This window comes from Tamandua tetradactyla, chromosome 8, assembly GCF_023851605.1.
Source record: "Tamandua tetradactyla isolate mTamTet1 chromosome 8, mTamTet1.pri, whole genome shotgun sequence".
NCBI lineage: Eukaryota > Metazoa > Chordata > Mammalia > Pilosa > Myrmecophagidae > Tamandua > Tamandua tetradactyla.
The window spans coordinates 1,665,339-1,691,265 of NC_135334.1; the positions used below are offsets into that span (position 1 = coordinate 1,665,339).

The 25,927-nt window shown below is 46.2% G+C and overlaps 1 protein-coding gene across 1 annotated transcript; it reads right to left on the reverse strand.

Moving 5' to 3' along the window:
- Positions 1–1,734: 1,734 nt before the first annotated feature.
- VPS26B (VPS26 retromer complex component B) lies at positions 1,735–25,509 on the reverse strand. The gene is made up of 6 exons (XM_077112387.1): positions 24,601–25,509; positions 15,360–15,516; positions 11,849–12,013; positions 9,073–9,248; positions 7,300–7,442; positions 1,735–6,959 (listed from the first exon to the last, which is right to left on the reverse strand). The coding sequence occupies exons 1-6, from the start codon at positions 24,821–24,823 to the stop codon at positions 6,813–6,815; spliced, it is 1,011 nt and encodes a 336-aa protein (XP_076968502.1). The 5' UTR covers positions 24,824–25,509; the 3' UTR covers positions 1,735–6,812.
- Positions 25,510–25,927: the final 418 nt, after the last annotated feature.

Consider the following 25,927-nt stretch of genomic DNA (forward strand, 5'->3'; position numbering starts at 1 on the left):
GAACTGTAAATTTGTAAGCTAGTAAATGCAAATTATAAAAGCCAACCCATTTCTGGTATATTGCAGTATATTGTGGCAGCTTTAGCAAACTGAAACAAACTGAAATGAAAAATTCCCAGAAGGGTTTCAACAGCAGATTGCAGCTGGCAAAAGAATCAGGAGACTCAAAGACAGAACAACCGGAATGTGTCAGGCTGAGGAGCAGAAAGTAAAAGAATTATATTTTTATAATTCTTTTAATAAAAGTAAAGTAAAAAAAAGAAAGTAAAAATAGCCTAAGAGACCATTGGAATGCCCACTAGGCATACCAATATGTGTATTAGCGGAGTCCCAGAAGGAGAAAGAGAAAAAGGTCAGAAGTATATTCGAAGAAATCATGATGGAAAACATCCCAAACATAGCAGAAGGCACATCCAAGAAGCTCAGAGAACACCAAACAGGATAAACTTGAAGAAAAATAGGCCTCATCACACACTGGTCAAACTATTGAATGCAAATGACAAGGATAAAGTTCTGAAAACTGGAAGAAAAGCAACATGTTATGGTCAAGGGAATACCAAATAGATTAATTACCAATTTCTCATCAGAAACCAGGGAGGCAAGAAGGAAGTGGGTTGAAATACGTAAAAGTGGTGAAAGAAAACAACTGTCAAACAAGGATTTTATATCTGGTGAGACTCTCTTTCCAAAACTAGGGAGTGATTAAGATACTCCCAGATAAACAAAAGTTGAGGGACTTCATCAACACTACAAGTAGTATTAAAGGGAGTTCTATAGTCTGAAAGGAAAGGACACTAGACAGTGGCTCAAAGTTATATAAATAAAGACCTCCAGTAAAGGTAACCATTTGGGTCAAAATAAATGCCGGTATTATATGTTTTTTTTTTGTACATAACTTCACTTCCTACTTACAGGTGCTAAAAATGCAAATGCATAAAAAGTAATGGTAAGTATATGCCCTTGAACATACAATGAACAAAGGTAATCTGCAACAAGTACAAAAAATGGTGGGAGGACAGAGGGGTAAGAACTGTGTATGTGTATGCTATTGAAGTCAAAGTGGTATCAAACAAATATGATTGTTATATATTTAGGATGTTAAATTTTAACCCTAAATTTAACCATAAATTAATGGTTTAATTATTTAACCATATATGGCAACCACAAGGGAAAATATATCCTTATAGAAATGAGAAGTTACTCAAAATGGTGCAATACAAGAAAACCAAGTAAATATGAAAGGTATTAATGAAAGAACAGAGGGGCAAGAAAGGTGTAAGACTTATAAGGACTAAATAGGAAAATGGCAGAAGAAAGCCCTGCATTATCAGCAGTCACTTTAAATGTAAATGGATTAAATTTTACAGCCAATCTGCAGAAACTGGCTGAATGGTAAAAAAAGCATGACCCCACTATATGCCATCCGCAAGAGCCTCACCTTAAATTCAAAGACTAAATAGGCTGAAAGTAACAGGATGGAAAATATACCATGAAAAAATATAAAAGTAAAAAGGATGGAAAATATACCAAAAGAGAGTTAGTGTACTAATGTCAGATAAAATAGATTTTAAGGTAAAAACTGTTACAAGGTACAAAGACGGTTGTTACATCCTGATAAAGGGGTCATATTCGACAAGATGTCACAATTATAAATATATATGCACCTCACAGCAGAATCCCAAAATATAAGCAGCATATACTGCAGATTTGAAGGGAGAAATTGACAGCTCTCCATTAGTTGCAGGAGACTTTAATACACCACTTTCAATAATAGAACAGCTAGACAATAAATACAGGACTTGAACAATCTTCTAAGCCAACTAGACCTCACAGACATATGTAGAAAATTTCACTCAACAATGGAAAACACATCTTGAGTGCACATGGATAAATCTCCAGAATAGACCACATCTTAGGTTACAAAACAAATCTTAATAAATGCAAAAATACTGAAATCATACAATGTATCTTCTCTGACTACAATGAAATGAAGCTAGAAATAAAAGGGAGAAATGGAAAATTAAAAAATATATGGAAATTAAATGACATATTCTTAATCAGCCAATAGGTTATAGGGAAAAGCAATATTAAGAAATGTCTTGAGGGAAATAAAAATGGAAATGAAATATAAAAAACAGCAAAGGCAGTTCTAAGAAATTTATAGCTCTAACATTAAAAAAGAAGATCTCAAATCAGAAACATAACTTCAAACTGAAAGAACTAGAACAAGAACAGCAAACTAAACCCAAAGCAAGAAGGAAAGAAACAACAAAGATTAGCGTGGAGATAAATGATAGAGAATTAAAAAACAACAACAGTAGAATCAATTAAACTAACTTGGTTCTTTGAGAAGATAAATAAAATTGACAAACCTTTAGCAAGACTGATGAAGAAAGAGGACACAAATAATGAAAACCAGAAATGAAAAGGGGCATTGCTACTGACCTCACAGAAATAAAAAGGACTTTATGAGGATACTATGTACAAAAGTACACAAACAAACCAGACAACCTAGATGGAATGGACAAATTTCGAAAAATATACAAATACCTACTGACTCAAGAAGAAATATAAAATCTCAACAAATCAATAACTAGTAAAGAAATTGAATCAATAACCAAAAACTTCCTAATAAAGAAAAGCCCAAGACCAGATGGCATGACAGAGGAATTGCACCAAATATTCCAAGAATTAATACCAATTCTACTGAAACTCTCCCCCAAAATTGAAGAGGGAACACTCCCTAATTCATTTTATGAGGCCAGCTCTCAGACTGGAGCATAAAAAACTAAAAAACACATTGCTAAAAGAAAATTGAAAAACACCTAAATAAATGGAAAGACAGTCTATGTTCATGGATTGGGAAGACTTAATATAGTTAAGATATCAATTCTACCCAAAGTCATCTACAGATTCACTGCAATCCCAATCAAAATTCCAACAACCTTCTCTGCAGAAATGGAAAAGCCAATCATCAAATTTATAAGGAATGATAAGGGGCCCTGAATAGCCAAAGCCATGTTGAAAAGAAGCACAAAGTTGGAGGACTCACATTTCCTGATCTTTAGATCTAAATTGTAAGGGCCAGAAATATCAAACTCCTAGAAGTTTGAAAACATAGGGGAGCATTTTCAGGACCTTGTGTTTCATAGGCTTTATATCCAAAGTACAGGCAACAAATGAAAAAAATAGATGAATGGACCGCATCAAAATTAAAAACTTTTGTGCATCAAAGAACTTTATCATTAAAGTAAAATGATAATCTACACAATGGTAGTAAGTATTTAGAAACCACATATGCAATAAGGTTTACTATCCGGAAAGAAATCTTTCAATTCAAGAACAAAAAGAAAAATCCAATTAAAAAATGGACAAAATAATTGAATAGACATTTATCCGAAGAAGATATACAAATGGCCAAAAAAGCCCTTGAAAAGATGCTTTACATCATGTAGCCATTAGGGAACTGTAAATCAGAACCACAATGAGATATCATTTCACACCCACTGGAATGGCTGTTATTAAAAAAGCAAAATTATAAGTGTTGGAGAAGATGTGGAGAAACAGAAACACTTCATTGCTGGTGGGAATGTAAAGTGGTGCAGCCACTGTGGAAGACAGTTTGGCAGTTCCTTGGAAAGTAAAGAATTATCATATGACCCTGCAATCCCACTTCTAGGTATATATTCAGAAGTGAAAGCAGCCCCAGTGCCCATCAACTGAATGGATGAACAAAATGCAGTACATAATACACAATGGAATATTATTCAGCTATAAAAAGGAATGAAGTTCTGATTCATGCAACAACATGGATGAACCCTGAAGACGTCATCTTGAGAGGAATAAGCCAGACACAAAAGGACAAATTTTGATGATCTCACTGATAGGAAATAATTAGAATAAGCAAACTCAGAGTCAGAATCTAGAATATAGATTGCCAGGGGGTGGGGTGGAAGCGGGGTGGGTAGGGAATAAGTAATTTAGGCTTAAAATGTACAATTTCTATTTGGGATAATAAAAAAGTTTTGGTAATGGATGGTGGTGATGGTAGCACAACACTGAATGTAACATTACTGAAGCATATACTTGAATGTAGTTACAAGGGGAAGTTTTAGTTTGTATATGTTACTAGAATAAAAATTAAATCCATGGAACTGCACAACATAAATGTGAACCCTAAGGCAAACCATGGATTATATTTAATAGTACAGTTATAAAAATATGCTTTCATCAATTGTAACAAATTTACCACACCAATGCAAGGTACTAATAATAGGGTGGTATATGGGAACTCTGTGTTTCATGCATGATTTTCTGTAAATCCACAACTTCTAAACAAACAAAAAACTACATTAAGATCAATGTTGGAAAGCTTTTCTTACAAAACAGCATTGGGTACAGTTTAGAATCCACTGCAGATTTCTGGCCTTCGGGATGACTCATTTTGCTGCCTGGCAAGATGCAGGGTGTCTTCTGTCTTCTTTGACCATAGCTAATAGTTAACAACCTCTGCAAATACCAGGAGGCAGGGCTGAGACCTTCAGTCTTTCCACACCCAGAAAACTAACTTGTCTCTTTCCACTGGCCTTCATCAGCTGTTCCTGGGGTCATGTGAGCCCAACAGTGGTTTCTACCCTCCGTGTTTTCAGGACACATTGCCAGAGAAGGTTAAAACCTTAATGCATTTCTTAGACATGCACTTGTTGTAGGTTCAGAAAGTGCTCATCAGTACCCAGCAGGGGTCTAACACTGGGGCGGGGAGGTGCTGTGGGCAGGGCAGGGGATCTGTCTGAGATTGGACAGAGTAAGTCAGAAGAAACAACAAAGCCTGGTGGACTGTGGGCACACTGCCTCCAAAGTCACAGGGACTGCTTTAATCAGATCATGAAAACTGGGTTCTGCTTTAAGAATACAGCCTTTGAAAAGATCACACATGAAGAAACATGTAGACACTGCAGCTGCTTGCTTACAAGTCGCACTGCTTGGCTGGGTACTGATGCACCCCCAGGACTGGGGAAAGGGGCCTTCCCTAACTTTCACAGTTGAACAGACAAGTAGAGAACGGGAATAGAGTACGAGAAAACAGAAGACCAGGTTATGCGTATCGCCGGGGAGAGTAAGATCAGATGTCTTCTGATTCTCCCGGAAGAGAGGTCTTAGATGTTAGGGATGCTGGAGAATGCATTGGTGTTGTCAGCTGGGAGGCAGAGGAATTGACAGATGCTTTTTAGTTAGAACTAGCTATTAACACGAAGCAACCAGAGCCTGATCTCATGCTCTGGAAAAGACAAAGAGTATAGAATATGCCTCCCTCAGACGTTCAAGCCCCAGCCTTGATAATCCAAAGGCAGCTGGATGGAGGATCCTGTTCCCATGGGGACTGCATGTGGCATCTGAACTTGGGGTCTGGCAGGCGGGGAAACAATCTTACCTTGCCCAGTTCTGCTGCTCCCAGTCTCCTAAATGCCTTTCCTCCCAGACTCAGCTTTGTTCTGTGAGGAGCCAAAGGCCCAGGATTGCACTGATTTCTGGGCATAAGTTCCCATTTTCCCACATTAAACTGAAAGATGACCAGAAACAAACCCTTCTAACTTTCAAAATTATAGAGAGCTCAGACAGCCAAACCATGTCCTTCTTGGCCAGCGGGGTGTGCTGGTTCTTTCTATAAGGGAAGGAAGGCCAAGTGGAGAGTGGTTCTGGTCATTTTCAGACAAGGTTGGGAAGGAAAGCACACACCTCTGCTCCTGCAGTTAGAGCACAGTGCACCAGAGGGAATGCAGCCCTTTTCCCTGGTGTAACAAGAACACGAGGAGGTGCATACGTTTTTAAACAAAACATGGAGATATGGACATGATTTGGCAAAGCAGAGTAATTTGCTGAAGATGTGGTAGCAGAGCCTTCTATCGAGGCCCTCATCTCCATCCCTTCCTTGTAGGGAGATGGGAAAGGGGCATGGGGCACTAGAAGAAACATTTGCAAGTGGATGAAACCATGCCAGTTTCCAGGGCATAAATGGGGAGCAAGGAGGGACAAGAATCCCCTCTTAGGAAATGACGGCTCCTTTGCTGGATCTCTTCATAAAGGAACAGACACGTCCCTCAGGGCCTGGTAGGACACAGACCTAGGGTGGAAAGATGAGTCTCCCACAGGGAACAGGCTGTTCTCAGGCACCCACACATCTTCCCCCGGGGTAGGATTCAGCCTGTTTTCAACACTGCTGACGCTGCCCTGGGTTTCCCTGTGCCCAGCTCTATCTCACAGTGTAAGGCCCCTTCTCTGGCTCCAGTTCCCAGACCTTACTGATAAGAACCTAGAGAAGCTGCAGGAGGGAGGTGCCTGGGTCCCAGCACCAAGGAAGGGCTTGTGTAAACCTCAAAGCACTACGCCAAAGTCTAATGAGGCAGTGTCCTGATTGTGCTTTGTTCCCCTGTGCTTATAGACAGGGCAGGCCCTGCTCCTCCTGCCACGGCCCAGGGCTGTGCTGGCTGCTTGGATCTTGGATCAGAGAGCAGGGAACGCTGGAGCCAAGGATGCCTGCTCTCTGTTCCCCAGGTAGGGGCTCTCGACAGAAGATGCCTCAACCTTCCCCATTCCCCTAATCAGCCACAGAATCCCAAGGACACTGCCTCCCAGCCCAGTCCCCTTAGGTCCTTCAGAGAAAAGAACTGAAGTCAAAAACATGATTTTTTTTCAGGTTGCAAGTAACGGATCAGCACAGTGTCCCACCCTCCTCCCCCTCCCCTTCTAGCCGCTGCGTTGGTAGATGGGGGTGCTGGGGGCGGAAGCCCAGCTGTGTCTTGGCCCCAGGGGCCTCACTGTCTGCTGTTGTTGTCAGACAGCTGGCTGGGGGTCCGCGCCTCGCCCAGGGACGTTGTGCCCTCGAAGCGCTGGGAGGCGATGGCTGCCTGGTGGGACATACTCTTGCGTACGATGTCACCCTTCCGCCACAACACCACTTCCTGCAGAAGGGGGTGGGGGCAAGGAGAGGGAGCACCATGAGAGGGAGCTCGGGGAAAGGGTTCCCAGAGACCCCCCCACCTTCTCCACGGGAATCATGGGCAAAAACCTCCTCTGCTTCTCTCCCATCAAAGATAGCAACGTCCCCACCCTCCCTGGCATGAGGGCTCCTCCTGCTGGCATGGCTGCTCCTGCTGTGGGACCTGGGTGGCCCGATGTCTCCACCTCTTGGTGAGGAACCAAAGCCTGAGCCTCTTCCCCTGCCTAATGGGTCTGCAGAAGTGATGCTCACCTGACTTGCCGTGGGCACCGCGAGCACTGGAGGGGTGTCCCCGGCCTCACCTGCTGTTTGAAGTAGCGCCGCTCCTCCTCGTCAATCAGCACCAGGTTGAGGTAATAGCGCACAGAGAACTTCTTGTTGATGTCCCGCATGGTGGGCGTCAGTTCATAGCCCGCTAGGAAGAGCCGGATCGGGATGGACTCTCCTGTGAGGGGCGAACCAGGAATGAGGGCCGGGGTGAAGGTGACGCCGGCTTCTGCCACGCGGCTCTGCGAGCCCTGCAGGTGAGCAGGGCCCAGGCTCTGATGAGGGGTGGCTGCCCTCTGCGGCAAAGCCTGCCTCCACCTTGCTGCTCTGCACGTCCTCTCAGCATTCCGGCACAGAGGACAGCGAGCAGGGGCATGGACAGTGTGGGGATGGGACTGTGAAGCTTTTCTTTCTTTTTTTTTTTCAATCACATGTAATGTGCTTGGTTGTCAGGTTTGCAGAAGGCAACTGTCAAACCCCAGCTAACTGTTCCCCCAGCAAGTTCGAAGCCCCCTTCATCCATCCCTAATTAACATTTGCCCCTCCCCCCCCAAATGCATGCCCACTCTAGTATAGGTGGACAGGGCGGAGCTGTGGTCTGGAAAAGAAAAACCTCATTCTGGTCCCAGTTCTCCATGAACCAGTCACCTGACTTTGGAGCAAGTCTGTTACCTTCCCTGGACCTTAATTTTTTAATTTGGAAAATTATAGAATCAGACTGTGTAATACTTTAGGTGCCTTCCAGCTCTAACACTGTGCCTTTTGGGGCTTAACTGGAAAATTAGGGCAGTAATTCCACTGGGAAAGGCCAAACCCACTATGTAGTCTAAAACTAAATATAAATGGTTTTAAAATTATCTGTTTCAAATTGTTTCTCTCAGTGCCCTATTTCATTTGTGTGGGAAAAATGACAGTTGGCTGTATTTGCATCACTGGTGGAAAAAATGAAACATCTGAGAGCACTGGGGTCCAAGACCCCATGAGCCTGGCATGGTGGCGGCACGGTGGTACCCATCAATCTGCTGCCAGGTCCCCAGTGTCACAAGCTGTGAAATCTATGCCATTCCTCCTTCCTTGAGAAGACTACTGGGAACAAACGCAATCATCTTGGAGGCACCAAGTGCTTTCAAATCTAAAGAGAAACTCATCATCATCTGTGGCTACAGACCCAGAGGGAACATTAATGATTGCTACTACCAAATAACCACATGGGTTTTCCAAATAACATCTGGTTGTTGGCTCCGTTCTTCCAGGTAGAATGTTAGTGCCATTGGGGGAGGGGACCGTCTCCATTCAATTCCCAGAACCACCTCCAGGACTTGGCAGTGTCAGCCAGTATAATCTAGGAGGCTCACTTGTGCTTGGTGAATGAAATCAGTGACTGAGCCATTTCACCAGAGCTAGGTGCAACAAAAATGACTATCATACATTCTTCTCTTGCTCCCAAGCAGCAAGAATGTCAAAAAGAATAAACAGTAAAATGTTCAAACTGTATCTGCTAAATCAGTACTTTTTTCAAACTATTTACTTTTTAGCAGAAGTAACTCTTGGAACAAAATCCTGAACAGAAGTGCAGTATATAAACGAGGTCAAAGTAGAGCTGCACTGGGCGAAGATGGGGTGGGGGAGTCTGAAGTTCCATACACTTTTTCCTCTTGTGAGATCCACGGTTTCCAATTTAGAGATGAAAGTGTAGGTTAAAAGCTACTTATTTCAACAGTAAAATTCTCTAAGCCTCTCCATCATTCTGAGAAGGGCCTAAGGGAGAAAGGGGATGGCTGAGAGCTGTAGGGGTCCCAGGAGCTCACCTCTCACAGGTGCCCCATCCATGATCTCATACTTGGCTATGGTGTCGTTCTCGTGGTAGACATTGGGGCCAGTCCCTGTTGTTTCCCGCTTGATGATATCTATTTCCATGTGCTTGATTTTGATTCTCACCAGCAGGAAGTAAATCTTCCCTACGATGACATCTTTTAAGTGGTATCTGGGGAGGACAAAGTTAAGTAAATGAGACGTTTGTACAGTGGCTGACCCTTTTTCCATTCATTCCTTTTTTGGTTTTAGTAGAAGGTATACTGCCATGTGTGTTGGTTAAAGGTAAAGGTACAGCACAAACCCATGACTTCCCAGTATATTCTTTACTTGAATCCGATTAATTGCTGTCCTTCCAGCCTTCCATATCCACTCAAAGGCAGCTTTAATAAATGCTCCTTTACCTGATCATGTTTGCTCATCTAACCTGTCTCAGAATGTTAACTCCCTTTTAGACCTTTTGTGTTTGTCTCTGCTTTTTAAGACATTCTCGGGCACTGGAAGACCAGCCCCATACGCACAGGGGCCAGTTTCTCCCTCCAACTCCAGACTCCAGGTAATGGCTTTGAGAAACTAGGTGCAGGTGGCTGACAACAAACAGTGTCTATCTGCCTTGCTCTAACACAGGGGCCAGCAGGGGCAGCAGTAAAAGGGAAATGAACCACTTTCTGTCAATGCCTGCCCTCTGGGCTCCGCTCAGTGGTGTGGCTGCTCTGTGAGCTGTAAGGAATACAACTACACTACAGAACACTTTCTATCCACAATCCCCCATCTCCCCCCCAACTGTTAGTACTGGGCTGGCCACTAGTATGGTGGTCTGCATACACACAGCCTTGTATGAGGCACGGTAGGAGGACAACAAAATCTTTCACCCTGGAGTTCAGCAATGTGTGGCATGTGGACATCAGAATTTAACTTTATTCTAGTACAAAGCTAGAAGCTCAAAAGAGGATGAAAAGTGGGAACCAGGATTTGGGTATGGGGAGGATACAGGATATGAACCTGGGTTCCTATGTCTTAGGCCTGTGTTCTCCCCACTACTTCATACCACCTCTCTATTTACCATCTAATCGGGAAGGCTGCAGACACTCTAAGTAGATTCTTTAAGAGCACTTACAAAAGCAACACCTGGGCCACTTATACATTTCAGAAGGGATGCTCAGAGATCACAGGTTCTAGGGCTTTTCACACATTTATAAATCAAACGTTCCTTTATTCTAAATGAAGTCTTATGCAGAAGCATAAATATCAAAGGGAGGTAAAACAGCTGCTCTGGTTTGAAGGTGGGTGTTGGTCTGGGAGCCTGCCCCTGGTGTTTCCTTCATGCCATCCTTTCCATGGCAGCTCCTGTGTCTGAAGCCCACCAGCCCAGTTTAAGCCCCTCACTTTTCACATGAGAAACCCTAGGTACAAACATACTCAGACCCTGCTGACCTTAACCCGGTCTCTGGGTGTAAGAGCAGAGGCCTGGCTCCCAGTTGGAGTCTATTCCATTCCACTGTACAAGTCATACACTTTCATGCAGCATATGTTCCTCAAGGCCAGGTCAGGGTTTAGGATGCAGTTCGAAGCTTGCAGAACAGACTGCACATTACATACAAACCTTTAGAAGGGCTCTTATATACCAAATAGTAAGACTGCTGTGAGCTCTTACAAGGAGGCACTGCATGTGGGCCAGTGCCTTCTTCATGTGGGCAGGCATTGAGGGACCACTGGGTTCTGTGAAGATAAAGCCCAGGTTCTATGAGGAGGAAGGGGTGTGAGGTCTGTTCATTTACACAGGCCTAGGCTTACCTCGCTCTTGACCCCACAGGTCCATCTTGGGGGCAGGTCAAGGAAAGGAGGCCCAGTAGGGGTGCTCTGGTTGCTGTGGTCAGTGGACATCAGGTCATGGGGGCAGCAAAAAAATACCCCTTTTCCTTCACCCCTCCCTAGGTACCAAGTATGTTTCAGGCTTTAAAAAAATCTGTTCTCAAAGGGAACCAGCAGCTCAACACCTCCTGAGCCTCTGGATGCCATGGGGCCCGAGGGTGGTGGCACAGAATGAACCCTACTTGGAGGTTTTATGATAGGTTTTAGCTCTCTCTGAACAGAATGTTCCTTTTCCTTTTGGATACTTGATTTTCAAACATTTTCAGAATGCACTGCATTTGCAATAAAGATGCTCGTGGTCCCCTTTTGACTGTCAGTGAGTTTTATGATGATACAAGCAGTTAAGAAAGAGTTTAACATTTTAATAGTAAACACAGTTTAAAACATACATAGCTTCCCAGCTTGACAGTTAAAACAAAGAAAGTTATTTTAGACCAGGATAAAAATACATCAGATATTCTTTGCTACAACCATTTTAATTTAGGAAGGTGCAACCAAAAAAGCTGGTTTCCTTACTTTGATTTCCTTTGTATATAGGAAACAACTGATAAAAGAGGAGAATGATATTCTTGACATTATTCTCATTAGTAGAAGGAAATAAGTGGACCTAGAATCCAAAACAAATAACCTTACAGTTAGTTTAGCTTGACTTTGAAAGACATCACAGGACAGTTAAATTAAATATACCTTCTTATTTAGTACAGTTTCAGTAACAGGAAGTTTTATTTCCTGGCCAATCTTGCTTTAGCCAGCCCAGCACATATACCCACTCTATTACTTCAGCGTCTTTCCCCTCATGGCAAGTCACCATGACGAGCTGAGTTACTTTGCATTCTGATGGAGTCCTATCTTAACCTCCCTAAATAACTGTCCCGCAACTATGGGGCCCAGGATACTTACTTGGATTTATTGTACTCAAACTCAATGTGAAGACAGTCCTCGATCCCGACCTCCATCTTGATGGAGGAGTTCAGCTCTGGATACGTGCTGAGCGTGTGAACTACAATGTCCATCTCTTTGACAACGTCGTTGAGGCGGCGGCTGATGGTGGCACGAAGGAAATACCTATAGGAGGTAGACCCAGCATGAGCACACTCCCATCTTCAGATGCTGATCAGAGATGGCAGAGACTCAGCCAGCTCAGAGAACCCCACCCTCCCCTGAGAGTTCACCTCTAAACACCCTTCTCTTGGAAAAAGTGTGTGCATGCACTTATGCACAGAACAGTATGGTTACTGCTCCAAGGATTTCAAAGACTTGTCCTCCAAATCCCTTCTTGAATCGATGCCTTAAGAATTCTACCCTGGCACTTATTACATTTAATGTGCACCATGCACAGGCTTCATTTCTTCAACTAGCTCCTAGCTGTTCGAGTTCAGGGTTCTGTCTCCTACTCATCTTTGTGCATCCATTCATTTAATAATTATTCAATCCACAAGCATTTCCCAAGTCCCCCGAACTTAAAAGAGAAGAATAGGGAATGGAGAAATGAAATCTGCTATTCATTCCACAAACATTTCCTGAGCCAAGGACTGTGATGGGCGTGGGATGAACAATACACAGTTTCTTGGGAACATACAGTTCACCTGAGGGGATGAGCATATAAGCAAAAAAAATAGCACACACGGAAAAGAGCACTCCGGGCAAAGCAAACCTTATGTATAAAGCATCAGAGGGGTGAAAGGTCCTGGTTTGTGTGAAAAACAAAGAAAAGTCTCTGGATGAGCCCTGGATACTTGGGGAAGGGGACAAGTAGGAAAGAAGACAGAGAGATACAGCCTCCAAAGGCTGCCTACTGAGCCTGGTCTCTGTGGCTATCAATCCCATGTTGCCTTCCCAGCATCTATGTCTCCTCGACTTAACTCTGTACTAATGTCCAACCAGGGGGAAAACACCCATTTAATGATCTTTTTTTTTTTTTTAATCTAAATACAACTTGGATAATCCCTACCAACTGTCAAGCATTACTAGAGAAAGTTATAAAAATATGCTAACTGAATCAACTCCACATTCAGGCTACCACCATCTGTGTGGCGCTGGCTGCTTCATGGTATAGCCCCTTCATTCCTCTCAGTAACTCTCCCGTCATGGTCACCGGGGCATTTGTTCTAAACACCTCTTCTAATTGTTCAGGCTCCCAAACCACAGCCTCAGTCTCTGTTGAAGACAACACCTCGTTCCCCTGTACCTAGGAGGCAAAAGCCACCCTCGTCAAGATGATAATGGTCTCCTGTCCCTGCCTCATGTGGTTTCTTAACATATACTGGCCTCTGTTTCTCAAGACCTTTTCTTTTCCTCTGCCCAGCACACAATTCTCAGCCTGGAGGACATGAGGATTGCGTGGGGATGCCTGAGAAATCCTGATTCCCAGGCACACCTGTCAATGGTTCTGGAGAGGGCTCGGGCATCAGCATTTTTTAAAGCTGTGGAAGCCCTGGTGAGAACCACCTCAGTCCTTCAATCTCTCATATCTTCTCAACATGTTCAGTCTCTCTCTAGCTAAAGGCTCCTTCCTTTGAGCTTGCAAAAGTCCCAAACTGATCTTGGGGCTTGCTGCCCTCCTGGTCTGACTGCCTTAAGCCCAACCTTCCCTAGAGAGGCCCTGTGCCCCTCTCCCCACCTGCTGATTTTGACCCCTTGTTTCTGCCCCCCCCAACAGAAACTGCTCTTCCGAAGATAACACATAGCTTCCTTGCTACCAAATCCAGCAGTCTTGTTCTGCATTAGAAATGTAAAGCTCATCCTGCTAGTTCCCAGGGCTTGCCTTGACTCTCCTCCCACTTCCTCTGTCCTCTGCAGGTCCTGGGCTCTCCTTTCCCTGGGCTCCCCTTGAAAAGCCTAGTTATGGCCTCTGAGCAGATGTGCCCAGTGGACCCCTCCAAAATTTTCCCTCTGTCCTGCTCTCCAGTCTTGCATTTCCAATTATCCGGTGTACTTTTCTACCTCTGTATTTTGTCAGCATTTCTAATTCAGCTCTAGAATTAGGTGACTTTTCTGCCTGCAAGCCCTGTGCCTTCGTCTCCTCTCTGGCATCTCTGGTGAATTCTGTGGGTGTCTGTCCCACCTTCTGCCTGCTCCCATTGTGTCCTCCCACATAAAACTACTGGGGCCTCGGAGAAGCCTTCCCGCTGTTGTCTTCACATGCTTCCCATCCATCAAATGCTATACATGGACTCTAAATCAATCTTCCTGAAGAACTGCCCCCCACCCCCCGACTAAAAGCAAAGGAAAAAAATCTAGAACCCTCTTCTCATGTTTTCTATCTGGAAAGCACAATACAAGCTCTTAAATTGGAATTTCCATCTTCTAAAAACTGTGCCAAACTAATTTTCACTTCTTCACCTCCTCTTTCTCAACACAAATCCTGCAATCCTCATCTAATTGGGACTGCAATGCCTCTCCTTCTGACATAAAAACACCAAAGAAAAATCTATTGCAACAAACAAAATTAAATAATAAACCCCACCGCAAACTCACTGTTGTTGCCTTCTCTGAATCCAATTTCAAAACACTGTCTTTAGTGGGGAACATGCCAGCCCTGAGGCTTCCCTGCAAAGACTTAAAAAGGAGTCCACAAAATGTCTTCTGATTAAAGAAGGGAGGTCAGAAGACAGAAGGGAGAGGGAAAGGGGTGCAGGCGTGCATAGGCAATCCTAAACCCAGGCCTTCGTGCGGTGAGATGTGTTGCTCTTGGGAGACCAGGTATCCAGCAGGCTTTCCAAGTCAGGAACAATAGAAGTAATTCCCATTTACTTATAATGTGTTATAGAACATGTCGCATTGCATGGTGTTTTCTTTTCCCATCACCCCCAAGAGATGGAGAGGACAAGTCTAGATTTAGGACCCAAATCTGTTACCCATTTTTCACAGGAGGAAGCTGAGTTACGGAATATGTGACACCTGCCCAATACCACACTGCCAGGCTATGTGTGTGGCAGTCTGTACTGAGCATGGGACCCCTCTGGCAAGTTGCGCCCTGCTGAGCCAGCTGTTACATACACAGTTATTTACAATTAAATGATGTAAACTTAGTTAAATCAATTATATTCAAATTTAGGGTAACACTCAAAATTCATTACTTCCTAATTGCTTTGCTTCATTTTAGGATTTTTAAGTTCTAGTGGGTATTTACTTCTGGGGACTCCACTCTGCCTTCACAATGGTAGCTTGAAACAGGTCATGGTAGGAATATTCACACAATGGAAACTGACAAATGCAACAAACCAGGGTTTTTTCCTGCCTGAGGGCCAGTAGTTAAACATTTACCAGCACCCCACTGGCCTCAACTCTGTTTCTTCTGCCTGCTGCACCAGCACCCAAATAAACACTGCCCAGCCGTGAGGACCGCCATGGGTGCTCCCACAGCACTGGTGGGTCCCGGGGGGAAAGGTTGGGGGTGGGCACAACTTACCGTAGCTTCACATTCTGCCCCGTGTAGGACTCATACGGTTTCTCCACGTGGGTGAACTCAAAGTCAAAGGCCTGCGACTGGGTGATCTCTCCGGGCCGCGCCAAGTCCTTCACCAGGGACACAAACTCATGGTGGTTCCCGCGGTCGTAGTAGAGTTCTGGAGAGAGAGCGCCGCCCTCCTCCATCAAGCCCTGGCAGTGTGCACAGAGCCCAGAGAGGGTCTTCCCACTCTTCAGAAATACTGCAGCTACCGCTGTCTCTACCCAATGGAAGGGACCTCCCCCAGAACAGACCCCTTCTTGCCTTGACGTTGGGCTCCCTCTCTTCTCCTGACACCGTTCCCCACCCTTCTCCCCATACAGTGGTTTCCATACTAGTCCCCTTTCCAAACACTGCTGTGTTCTGTGTTGAAATCCTGTAGCATAGAAAGAACCTCACAAAATCCTTCTTCGGGAAAGCAGAACAGTGCCTTAGTAAAGGATATATCAGGGGCACCAAGATCAAAAACACCACCACTATTTTATTTAACATCTCTAACTTCTGAAAGTATATTTGTAGTTATTTAATCATGTCATCCTTACGATAACCTTGTGAGATACCCAGCCAGGCCTTATCACTCAACTTCACAGATAAGAAATCCAAGACACTGAGCTGCGACTGGTGCAGATCCCCTCCTAAAGGTCCAATCCTGCAACCTGGTGTGCTGGGGGAAACAACACACCCCACTTCATCAAGTTTTATGAGGATTAAAGGCGGACTTGCAGGAAAAGGCTTAGAACAGTACCTAGTCGGCCTAAATACTCAACCCGTATTAACTGCCAGCATTTGGATGTAGTGGCTAATCTGATATAAAAGTTTTAAGGTTACTCCCTTCCTCTAAATCAGCGCATCTCAGACCTTAGCAGCTTCGGGGGGCCCCTGAGGGCTTGTTAAGCCCCACCTTGCTGGTCCCTCTCTTGGTGTTTTTGATTCAATGGGTCTGGGTTACCAAGGAATTGCATTTCTAATCAGCTCCCAGGGATATTGATGCTGCTGGCTCATGGGCCACACTTTGAGAAGCACTGAGAAGCACTGCTCTCAATTCATGTTCTTCTGGAAATAGTTCTGGTATTTCTTCATTCTAAACTCATACCACCCATGTGTCTAGTATGTCATGCTTTTTTGCATTCTGTTATTTAAGTATGAGTTCCGCTTACATATTTGGCCTTTTATTCTATTTTGGACTGCTCAGGCCTATACCCCCAGCTTCTTGGCTACACCCCTAATTTCAGGCACTGCACTGGTGAATATCTCATGGTGGTTCTGTGACTGACTGTAACAGCTCAAACTCCCAAACCCTTGGGTGTCTCTAGGTAGGCCTTGTGCTCACTGCCACCCACAGTGGGGCAGATCATCCAGGAAAAAGGGCAGGTGGAGAAAAGGGCAGGCAGAGCGCATGGTGACCTCCACCATGTTCTGCTTGGGGAGAAGGAAACGGGTCTAAAGGAGAGCCTCTGAGTCAAGAGCCCCACTCAGCCTGGTTCTTGCCCTCTCCAGAGTACAGGGGCATTCGCTTAGGGATGACAGGAGCTTTGGGGGCCATAGGGGAGAGGCATTTGCTCATGACAGCATGAGGCTCAGAAAACCAGATCTCTTGGCTCCCCAGAGCTGACTCAGTGTTCAGCCCTGCCCTATGGGAAGACCTATTCCCAGAAGGAGCAAGATGGTCCCAAGTGGTGCTTTTCCAGGCTGAGTGCAGAATCAACCCCGACAGGAGTATGTCCACACTCATGAATGGGACAGCTGGGCAGATGACTGAATTCTAAACCAGCAGATGCCTCTTCTGTATGACTTCACAGTGTATTCTGTGGTTATGGCTTGCTACTGACTTTCTTAAGTCATCACACTTTGATGGATCTTGTAACATAGACAATCTACCTTCTCTCCCAAAGGCTAAGGGGTTTCAGGAGGGGCAGTATTCTGGGCAGTGAATAATAAGCCACAAAGCAGTTAAATGAGAGATAATACTCAATCAGGGGGTCTTGCACAGGGAAAGCTACAGGCCTCACTGCTCGTTTTAAATTCCAGGCATCATGTTCCCCAGTAGAAGGGCTTGTAGGGGCGTGGTATAGTAGGGCCAGGGCTGGCCGGTGGTGGGGGCTCCTCCACTTGCTCTGGCTGGCCTCCTGCCACTCCAGCCTTGTCAACAGTGCTAATCTGTGGAGACAAAGCTGGTCCTGTACTTTGCTGGCTTCTGGCTATGGCTCCAGGGGACAGAGGCAGGTAGAGGGAGGCCTCAACATCCATGAAACCCCAGGGCCAAGAGAAGAATGGAAAAATACACAAATCTGATCACAGCCCACAGGCAACATAAGAGATCACCAGAAGAGAGAAGATCAGAGCACGCCATGGCTGTCAGCACTAAAGGAGCCTAGCAACAGCCCAGAGCCACTTTGCTAGGTCCGGCAGGGGAACTTAGCTGGCTGGTGGCTGGGGACCTTTGGCAGGCAAAGACTTTTCTACATTGTAGTAGCATCACGTTCTCCCCAGCGCTTTTCTGCCTGGGTGCATACTAGCATCACCTCCTGCCTCAAGCATCTTAGAAAAGTGGCAAGTGTGTGGTCTAAGTGGGGCTGAATTTGGTTTTTTAATCTATAACTTATGAGGCACATGCATGCTCTTGCAAATACTTCAGGGCAAAGGGGCAGAAATAGCAGCTATTTGCCAAAAAGTTTTGTTTCTTCTCACAATTTAAAAATCCAAGGCTGCTCTAGCAAGAGGTCTGTGCCCTAAGGAGACTGCAAACTGCCTCATTTCATCCCAAAGGATGCTACTTCAAATCACTCCCCAGTTCTTCCCAGCCACCAGAGCCTCAAGACCAAACATTTCCAAGTAGAGGCAGTGACTGAACAAGGCTCTCCTTAAGGTAACTTCCCTGTCTCTAACTTCCTTCTTAGTCCAGTAGGAGGGAATGATTTTGTACTCAGGATGTTTTCATGATGAAGCTTGCCACCAATGGCTAAGAAGGGCATTTGCTACTTTGGAAGGAAATTCAGCCAGCTTTGAATCACAGAGTCATCCCATCAATGACAGGTAAGATGTCAAAGATACTCGAGATGTACTACAGGATACCCAAGACCACATTTAGCCCAGGCTTCAAGCTGAGCAAGGAAGAGACAAGGGCCAGCAAGGGCAAAACCCTTCAAAGAGCCTCCTTGCCCCTTTGTCTTAGTTTTCCCAACTACCGTTTGCTGGCTGGCAACCAAGTTGATATTTCTGCTTGCCATACGGTGCTCAGAACTCCTGGATCACAGCAAATATGGCAGGGCCACAGGACTTCAGGGCTTTCTCTCCATGTGCCTACAACTTAGCATTTCAAGGGCTGACGGATTAAAACTCAGGAAACCTATGGAGTTTTTGAAACACAGTCCTGATTGATTCTGATGGGTTCAAATGCCTCCGGGTAGTATCATCTTTAAAAGCTTTAATCTATTTGAATTGGGAGTATGTGTCTGCCCTCCACTCAAGTTTGACCTTCACATGATGTCTGGTTTATTTAAACCCATCTGCTCCCACTGCAGCCAGTTCAGCCTCACATCCTCCATTAACGTTCCCTGAGTGGTCCCAGCTGGAAAACGGCCTCTCCTTCCTCTAACATACACTACTCCCCTCAGCAACCCTGCACCCTTCTATATTATATGGCATCTTTCTAAGAATGAGGGCCACCACCTGCCAGGTTGCCCTGGCTTAGACTGCTGGCCCTGGGATAGACAAAGGAGATGCCTGGCATTGTAGGAGCATGAACTGGGCCATCAGAGGTGCTGCTGCAGGGGGTCTTGACAGGGCTTACACACCCACTGAGGACAGAACACATACAGGCCGCAGTGGAGAGACAGGACCTTATGCTCTCAGCAGGCACCATTCAAATGGAACATCTAAGCAGTCAAAGTAGAGCCAGGTGAACCACAGGTTTGACAGTTCCTTTTGTCTTATTAGCAGGGAGAGAACAGCCTAAACTTGAAAAAAACAATTCTAAGTAGGCAAGGACATCTATGATTGTCATCTATTATGGGTGGTATAAAGAGTGATAAGAAATGCCAAAGTAGTGAGACTGGCTTCAGTTTGAAAGTGGCCTTACCCCAGTTTCCCAGAGGAGCGGGCACCTGGGACAGGAAGGGGACAGGCACGGCAGCCAGGTAGAGCCACCTGAGTTCTCAGTGGGCCAAGTGAGGCTGAATCGACCATAAGACACGCCCAGTTCACCCACCGCACTCAGCCCACCCAACCACGCTGGGCCCCCACACTGAACCTGGTTCATCCACTAAGCCCAGCCAACCAACTCCATCTGACACTCCAACTCTGCCCAGGACATTCAATGCACCCCACTTATCCACTACACCCAACTCCCCCACTGCCCCCACCTCAAAACCACATGCACCTCAACCAAAGGGTAATGATCAAACACCTGTAGACTCCCTTTTTTCATTCAGATAACTGTGGTATATCTAAGAGACAGGAGAAATATCCAGAGGACACTGTCATTAATTTGTAGGTTTACTGGACACCTCTCATGTATGAAGCACTGAGATTAGGGATAGGGAAATAGTGGTGGATGGAAGACACGCCCTGGGTGCTGTGATGGATGGAAGGCAGGCCTTGGCTGCAGTGATAGAGTGAAGACAGGCCCTGGGTGCTGTGATGGATGGAAGACAGGCCCTGGGTGCAGTGATGGATAAAAGACAGGCCTGGGGCGGGCCACGGTGGCTCAGCACGCAAGAATGCTTGCCTGCCATGCCAGAGGACCCAGGTTCGATTACCAGTGCCTGCCCATGTAAAAAAAAAAGACAGGCCCTGGCTGCAGTGATGGAGTGAAGACAGGCCCTGGCTGCAGTGATGGAGTGAAGACAGGCCCTGGGTGCAGTGATGGAGTGAAGACAGGCCCTGGGTGCAGCGACAGACAGAAGGGAGACTCTGAGTACAGTGATGGAGTGAAGACAGGCCCCTGATGTAGTGATGGGCAGAAGACAGGCCCTGGGTACAGTGATGGACAGAAGACAGGCCCTGGCTTTTGAGCATTCATTACTTAGTGAGGGCAACACATATGTATACAAAAACGTCAGGACCTGATGCAATCCTGTTCCAAAGAAGGCAGAAATGTAGCCCCTCAGAGGAATGGAGGAAGTCCTCAATTCTACCCAGGGAATCCAGGAAGGCTCTCTGATGGCTGTGAAATTTTCTGATCTTTCAAGAATGAGTACAAATTGGGTAGACCATCAGAACTTGCAGAATGATGTGCATGTACAATTAGCAAGTACAGATTCTAGAAAGAACACAATATTTTCGGAAGCCTCACATAGTGAAGATGAAGGGTTAGGGAGAAATGAGACTGGCAAGGGAAGCAGTGGCCAGCTTAAGGTTTGGACGCTACATTTATACTTTATCTCTTTTTTTTTTTTTTTTTAAAGACAGAGAGAAGGAAGGAAGGATAGAAGGAAGAAAGGGAAACATTTTCTTGTTTTATTGTATTCTGTTTCTCCGTTTTTGTTACATGGGCTGGGGCCGGGAATCGAACCGAGGTCCTCCGGCATAGCAGGCAAGCACTTTGCCCGCTGAGCCACCGCGGCCCGCCCTATACTTTATCTCTTTAATCAATACAGCATCAATGGGGAGAATTTTAAGAACAGGGCTGCCATTCAGAAAGTTCCCCTTCTAGAATATGGGCTGAAAGAACAGGGAAGCAAAGTCAGGAAGGCCAGTTAGGCTTTAGTACAAACAGAAGTAATAAAAGCAGTAGATGGAAGTTATAAAATGCAAAGGGCCAGAGAACAGAAATTACACCTCTCCCTGTCTATCTCCAAAAACAAGGTCTAAGGAGGACCTTTTCTTAACTGCATCTGGGCCACTATTAGGAACTGAGTCCAAAGTAATCCAACGCAACAGAAAACCAAACAACTGTTCCTTCACAGAATGCTGCTGTGTGGAATTCCTTCCAAATCATTTTCACCTGGTTATTTGCATTCCCAGAGCAGATATTTGTAAGACAACGTGGGGAGGCAGACAAGTAGCCTGCAAGGGGCGGTTAACCTCAAGCAAATGCAGAAACATTTTGCACAGGTGATGGCGCTTAAAGTTCTAACCTCTGGAGACTTCTTGATGTATAAAGCTTAATGAAGAAAGGGAAATTGACAATCATCTCTAATCCTTCCTGCACCCTGGCAAAGTTGGTGTTAGATGGGACTAGTATACACCCATCAAGAGAAAAAAGAAATTAATCATTAAGATACAAAATGTTAATTATATAAACCACTTCATTCTTAAGCCAGACAATTCTTCCCTACTTCATCTTTAATAAAGCCCATGCAGGAAGGGAGGGAAAGAGGAAGGAAAAAAAAGAGAAAGAACCTATCACAAGAGATTATGGGTTACAAAAAGTAAGATTTTCTTGAGTTAAAACAGGAATCACTGAGGAAGGAGGAAAGCGGCAATGATATCAACTTTCTAACCCCCATACATTAGCTGAATAGTCAGACCTCAGAACTTGGAGGAAGTTCCACAACTTCTGATCTTCAGGTTACCTCATGCACAGTCAAAGAATGCAATGAAGGAGAAAACCACAGAACTGCAACTTGGTTACCCGCTAGCCTCGCTCTGCTGCCCAGCTTGGCTCACAGAGATCATCTTGGGTGTAGGACATAAATGCTTCATGCCCTGCTTCTTTGGGGGAACTAGGGGATGGAACAGGAGGCACATGAGAGGCTAAGAGGAATCACATCGTGGCCCTCACATAGGCTGGAGCATCTTTACAATGCATATATCATAGGAACACAGACTCCTTACATCAGTGTAGTTCACACATAGCTTGAAAGTTCATTCTGATAACTTTTTCTTAATCAAGAAGTACGTTCTAGAGCCAAATCATGAGAAACACATGGTCCATTATTCTGTAGTATTTATTACTACTCCCTTGTAGGATAATTGAGAGTGAACTATATACTTTAAGCTTCGCAGTTGGATTGCTCTAAACGCAACACCAGGTATGACTGTTCACGTGGCTAAAGCCAGAGCTTTAAGCAAAGGGTTGACACCCTTTATTAAATAAGCATGCCAATCTTATTTTGGGGGAGCATAAAGGCCAAAAAACAATGGCTAACAGCTGGTCATTTACCAGGCTGCAATTTGCATTTGTGAAATGGAAACATCACTGCCTTTGGTACTTCAATCTGTATAAAGGAATCCTCTGTGGGGGCTTGAAGCATGATTCCTTGACTTGTTCCACCTCTCACAAGATGATTTTATTTCTTCCTGCTTAAAGGTGTGAAAGCTGAGGTTCGAAGAGGAGCGGGCTTCCCTATATCACAAGGCCAACTCAGCCCAGAGTAGTCAGCACCCAGAAAGAGTTACCAGTGGAAGAAACAAAAGGGTGAGAAAACTCAGCAGGGACAAGGTCCTAGGATTCAAGGAGTCAAAACCAACCAGGCAGGTACAGAAGGCAGCCTACTCAGAGAGAGTTTTTTATACCATTCTTCATGGAACAGCTAATTGCACGTTTTCTGAGGTGGGGGCACTCTAGGTTATCTTTCCTTTACTGTTGCGGCATCACCTGGGAGAGATGGCATAGACTGAACATGTCCATCCACACTTTGTTTTGGAGCATAAGAATCCATGCAATAACTTTAAAACTACTAGAAAAAAACAATTCTAAGTAGACAAAGACTTCTCGATTATCATCTATTATGGCTGGCATTTAAAATGCTTTGGATTCATCCCATCAACCCAGTGGCTCTTTACCAGGAGTGATTTTTACCCTTCAAGGGACACTTGGCGCTGTCTGGAGACATTTTCGGTGGTTACAACTGGGGGATGCTACTGGTATCTAGATGGTTCAGAGCCCAGGGATACAGCTAAACATACTAGGACAACAAAGAATTACCAGCCCCCAAATGTCCACCGTGCTGTTGAGAAGATCTGCCACCCACCCTATCTAAGCTAGAATGCAGGAAAGCAGAGGGCTTGGGATTCATTCTGCAGCCCCTTGCCTGGTGCAATGAAAGGCTTCTCACACTCTGGCTTTCAAAGTAACAACAATTCCTATAGGATCTGCCAGTCTTCAGCCCTCATTTTCATTTTCTTAAGTCCCACAGGCAAAATGTTCCAGGCTAGACTGCAGAGCTAGGACATGGGGCTCTACTCCTGGGCCTCCTCCATTTGCCTCTGTAAAAGGTGGGTCACAAATTTTTTGCTGAACTCTCCAGATGTGAGAAATAGTATTTAACAGGGTTCCCCAGCAAGGACCTCGAAACACTGACATGTGGTGTGTGGTATAGGGCATGGATTCTCAGAAGCTAGAGGTGTTTCAGCCAGGGGACATGTACTGTGACTCTGCTCCTGACCAATTTATTTCAGCAATACCTGAGGCCTTTAATAAACACAACTCCAAAGAGTCCTTGAACTGAGACCACCCAGTTCTGACTGGCAGCTCCCCAAATCTCTACAGTTACTGTTTTTTACTTTCTGGTTCCAATGATTAATAATCATGCTTGAAGACTATTAGAGTATCAAGAAATTTAGATGGCTTAATTGTGGTTTTGTTATCATTTCTTTGTCCTCAAGGAGAGTATTAGTCCATTGGAAACTAGCATTCTAATAAAGAAGTTAAAAACAAGGCCAGGTGGGCAGTTAAGGGTGAGGCTGAAGATTACAAGTCTTCTCAAACATGTATAACGTAGGCTGTTCAGAGCTAAGAAGAGACAGATGAGACTGGTGGGCAGTGTCTCCCCCACCTACATCTGAAAAGAAAGACGGGGTGGATGCAGGCATAAGAAAGGCAGAGAGAATGGGCTTAACTTAGGGTGTGACAGCGGTAGGTACCTGGTGATGGGGACGCCAGAGTTAGAAGAGAGGTGTCCCCCGTCACACCCACCTGCAGGCAATGGCCACACCGGAAAAGCAGAGTGTAGCAGCACATCCAAAAGACTACTGGGGCAGACCCGGGCCAAGTGCCTGTCCCGACAGGTACCGTGGGACCCGCCCTCACTTCCTCAGCCATACCCAGTCCACCGCGGTGCCCAGTCAGTTTTGGCAGGTCGGAGTAGCGCAGAGGGGTTCCCACCGGCGAATCCTGAAGAACCCAGGCCTCTGCACGCGGCTGGCAAGAAGTCTGACAGGCCTGTGCCGAGCCTGGCCAGAGCCCCCTCCTGGCCCTCGCCCTCGCCCTCGGGGTTCAGCGCTCCAGCCTAGCCTCCCAAGTGGGGGCCACACTCACCTATCTGCCCGATGAACTCGATCTTGATGCCCTGGTGCTCCAACCGCTTGTTGGGGTTCTTGAGCGCCAGGCTCACCTTCCCGGAGACGGTCTCCCCGTCGTAGAAGAGGAAATACTTCTCCTTTTTGCCGTCCTCCGTCTTGTGCTCGGCCCGCTTCCGACTCTCTGCATCGTTCAGCAGGATCTCAACCTCCACACTCTGTCCGAAGCCGAAGAAGCTCATCTCGCTGCCGTGCCGGGCCAGGGGTGCGCAGGGTGGAGGCACGCAGCGCTCCTCCTCTTCTCCCGGCCCGACAGCCCCTAGCGAAGGCTAGGGGTGGGTGCGGGTCCGGGTCCCGGCTGGTGGCGGCCGCGGGGCAGGGGAGCTGCTGGGGCTGGGGGAGGACGGTTCTAGAGGGGCGCGGAGACTGCTACAGGGGAGGGGGCGCTGCTAGAGGGAGGGGGGAATGCTGGGTGGGGAGGCCTGCTAGCGGGGGCGGGGACTACTCTAAGGACAGGCCAGGGATGCGGACACGGGTCCCGACCCCGGGTAACCGGAGGGGTGGGGGAGTTTGCAGGCGGGAGAGCTGCGGGAGGGGGTTGCTGGCGGGGTTACTCCCGCTCCGCGGTCTGGAGGGAGGGCGAAGCGGTGCGGCAGCCCTGTCACCGTGGCTGGCGGGCCGAAACAGGCTGCAGGGGTGGAGGAGTCTGTAGGGCCAGAGCGGCTGCCGAGGCGGCGCGATACCGGCTAATGCGGGTGCCCGGACCCGGAGGTGGGCAATGGACCCCGCGTGCGCGCAAAGGCCCTCCGGGTGGAGCCGGCGCGGAGCTGCAGCAGGAGGAGCCGGGCCGGCCTCCGGGGCTCGTCGACTAGCTGACCGCGGATCCCCGCCTGAGAAGGGGCGGCCCTGGCCCGGAGCGGAGAGGCCTACGCGTGCGCACTTAGTCCGGCTTCACCGGCAGGCGGCGGGCCGCGCTACTGCGCATGTGTGACGGGAGAGGGCGGCAGTCTTCCCTTAGTAGGCCTGAACTGCCTCTTTTTGTGAGGACGCGGCCAGGCGTCCCTGAAATCCAAGAACTGCGCATGACCTTTTTGAAGGCTTTCATTGTATTCCCCTTTTTGTTATAATTCCACGTTAAGCGTCATCCACGTCCGTATATACACTACATTTCAATGTTGTCTGCTCGGGGCAAAGACAGTCTTTTGACGTGCACACATGTTGCTCAAAAGGGGGCAAAGGTGACAATTATGACAGGAATATTCTTGTTCCAAATGCTCTTAGAAGTCTCTTCCCATTTAAGAAAAACGAGGCTGCTAAATTGCATCAAGTTTCAATTTAGTGCTGGC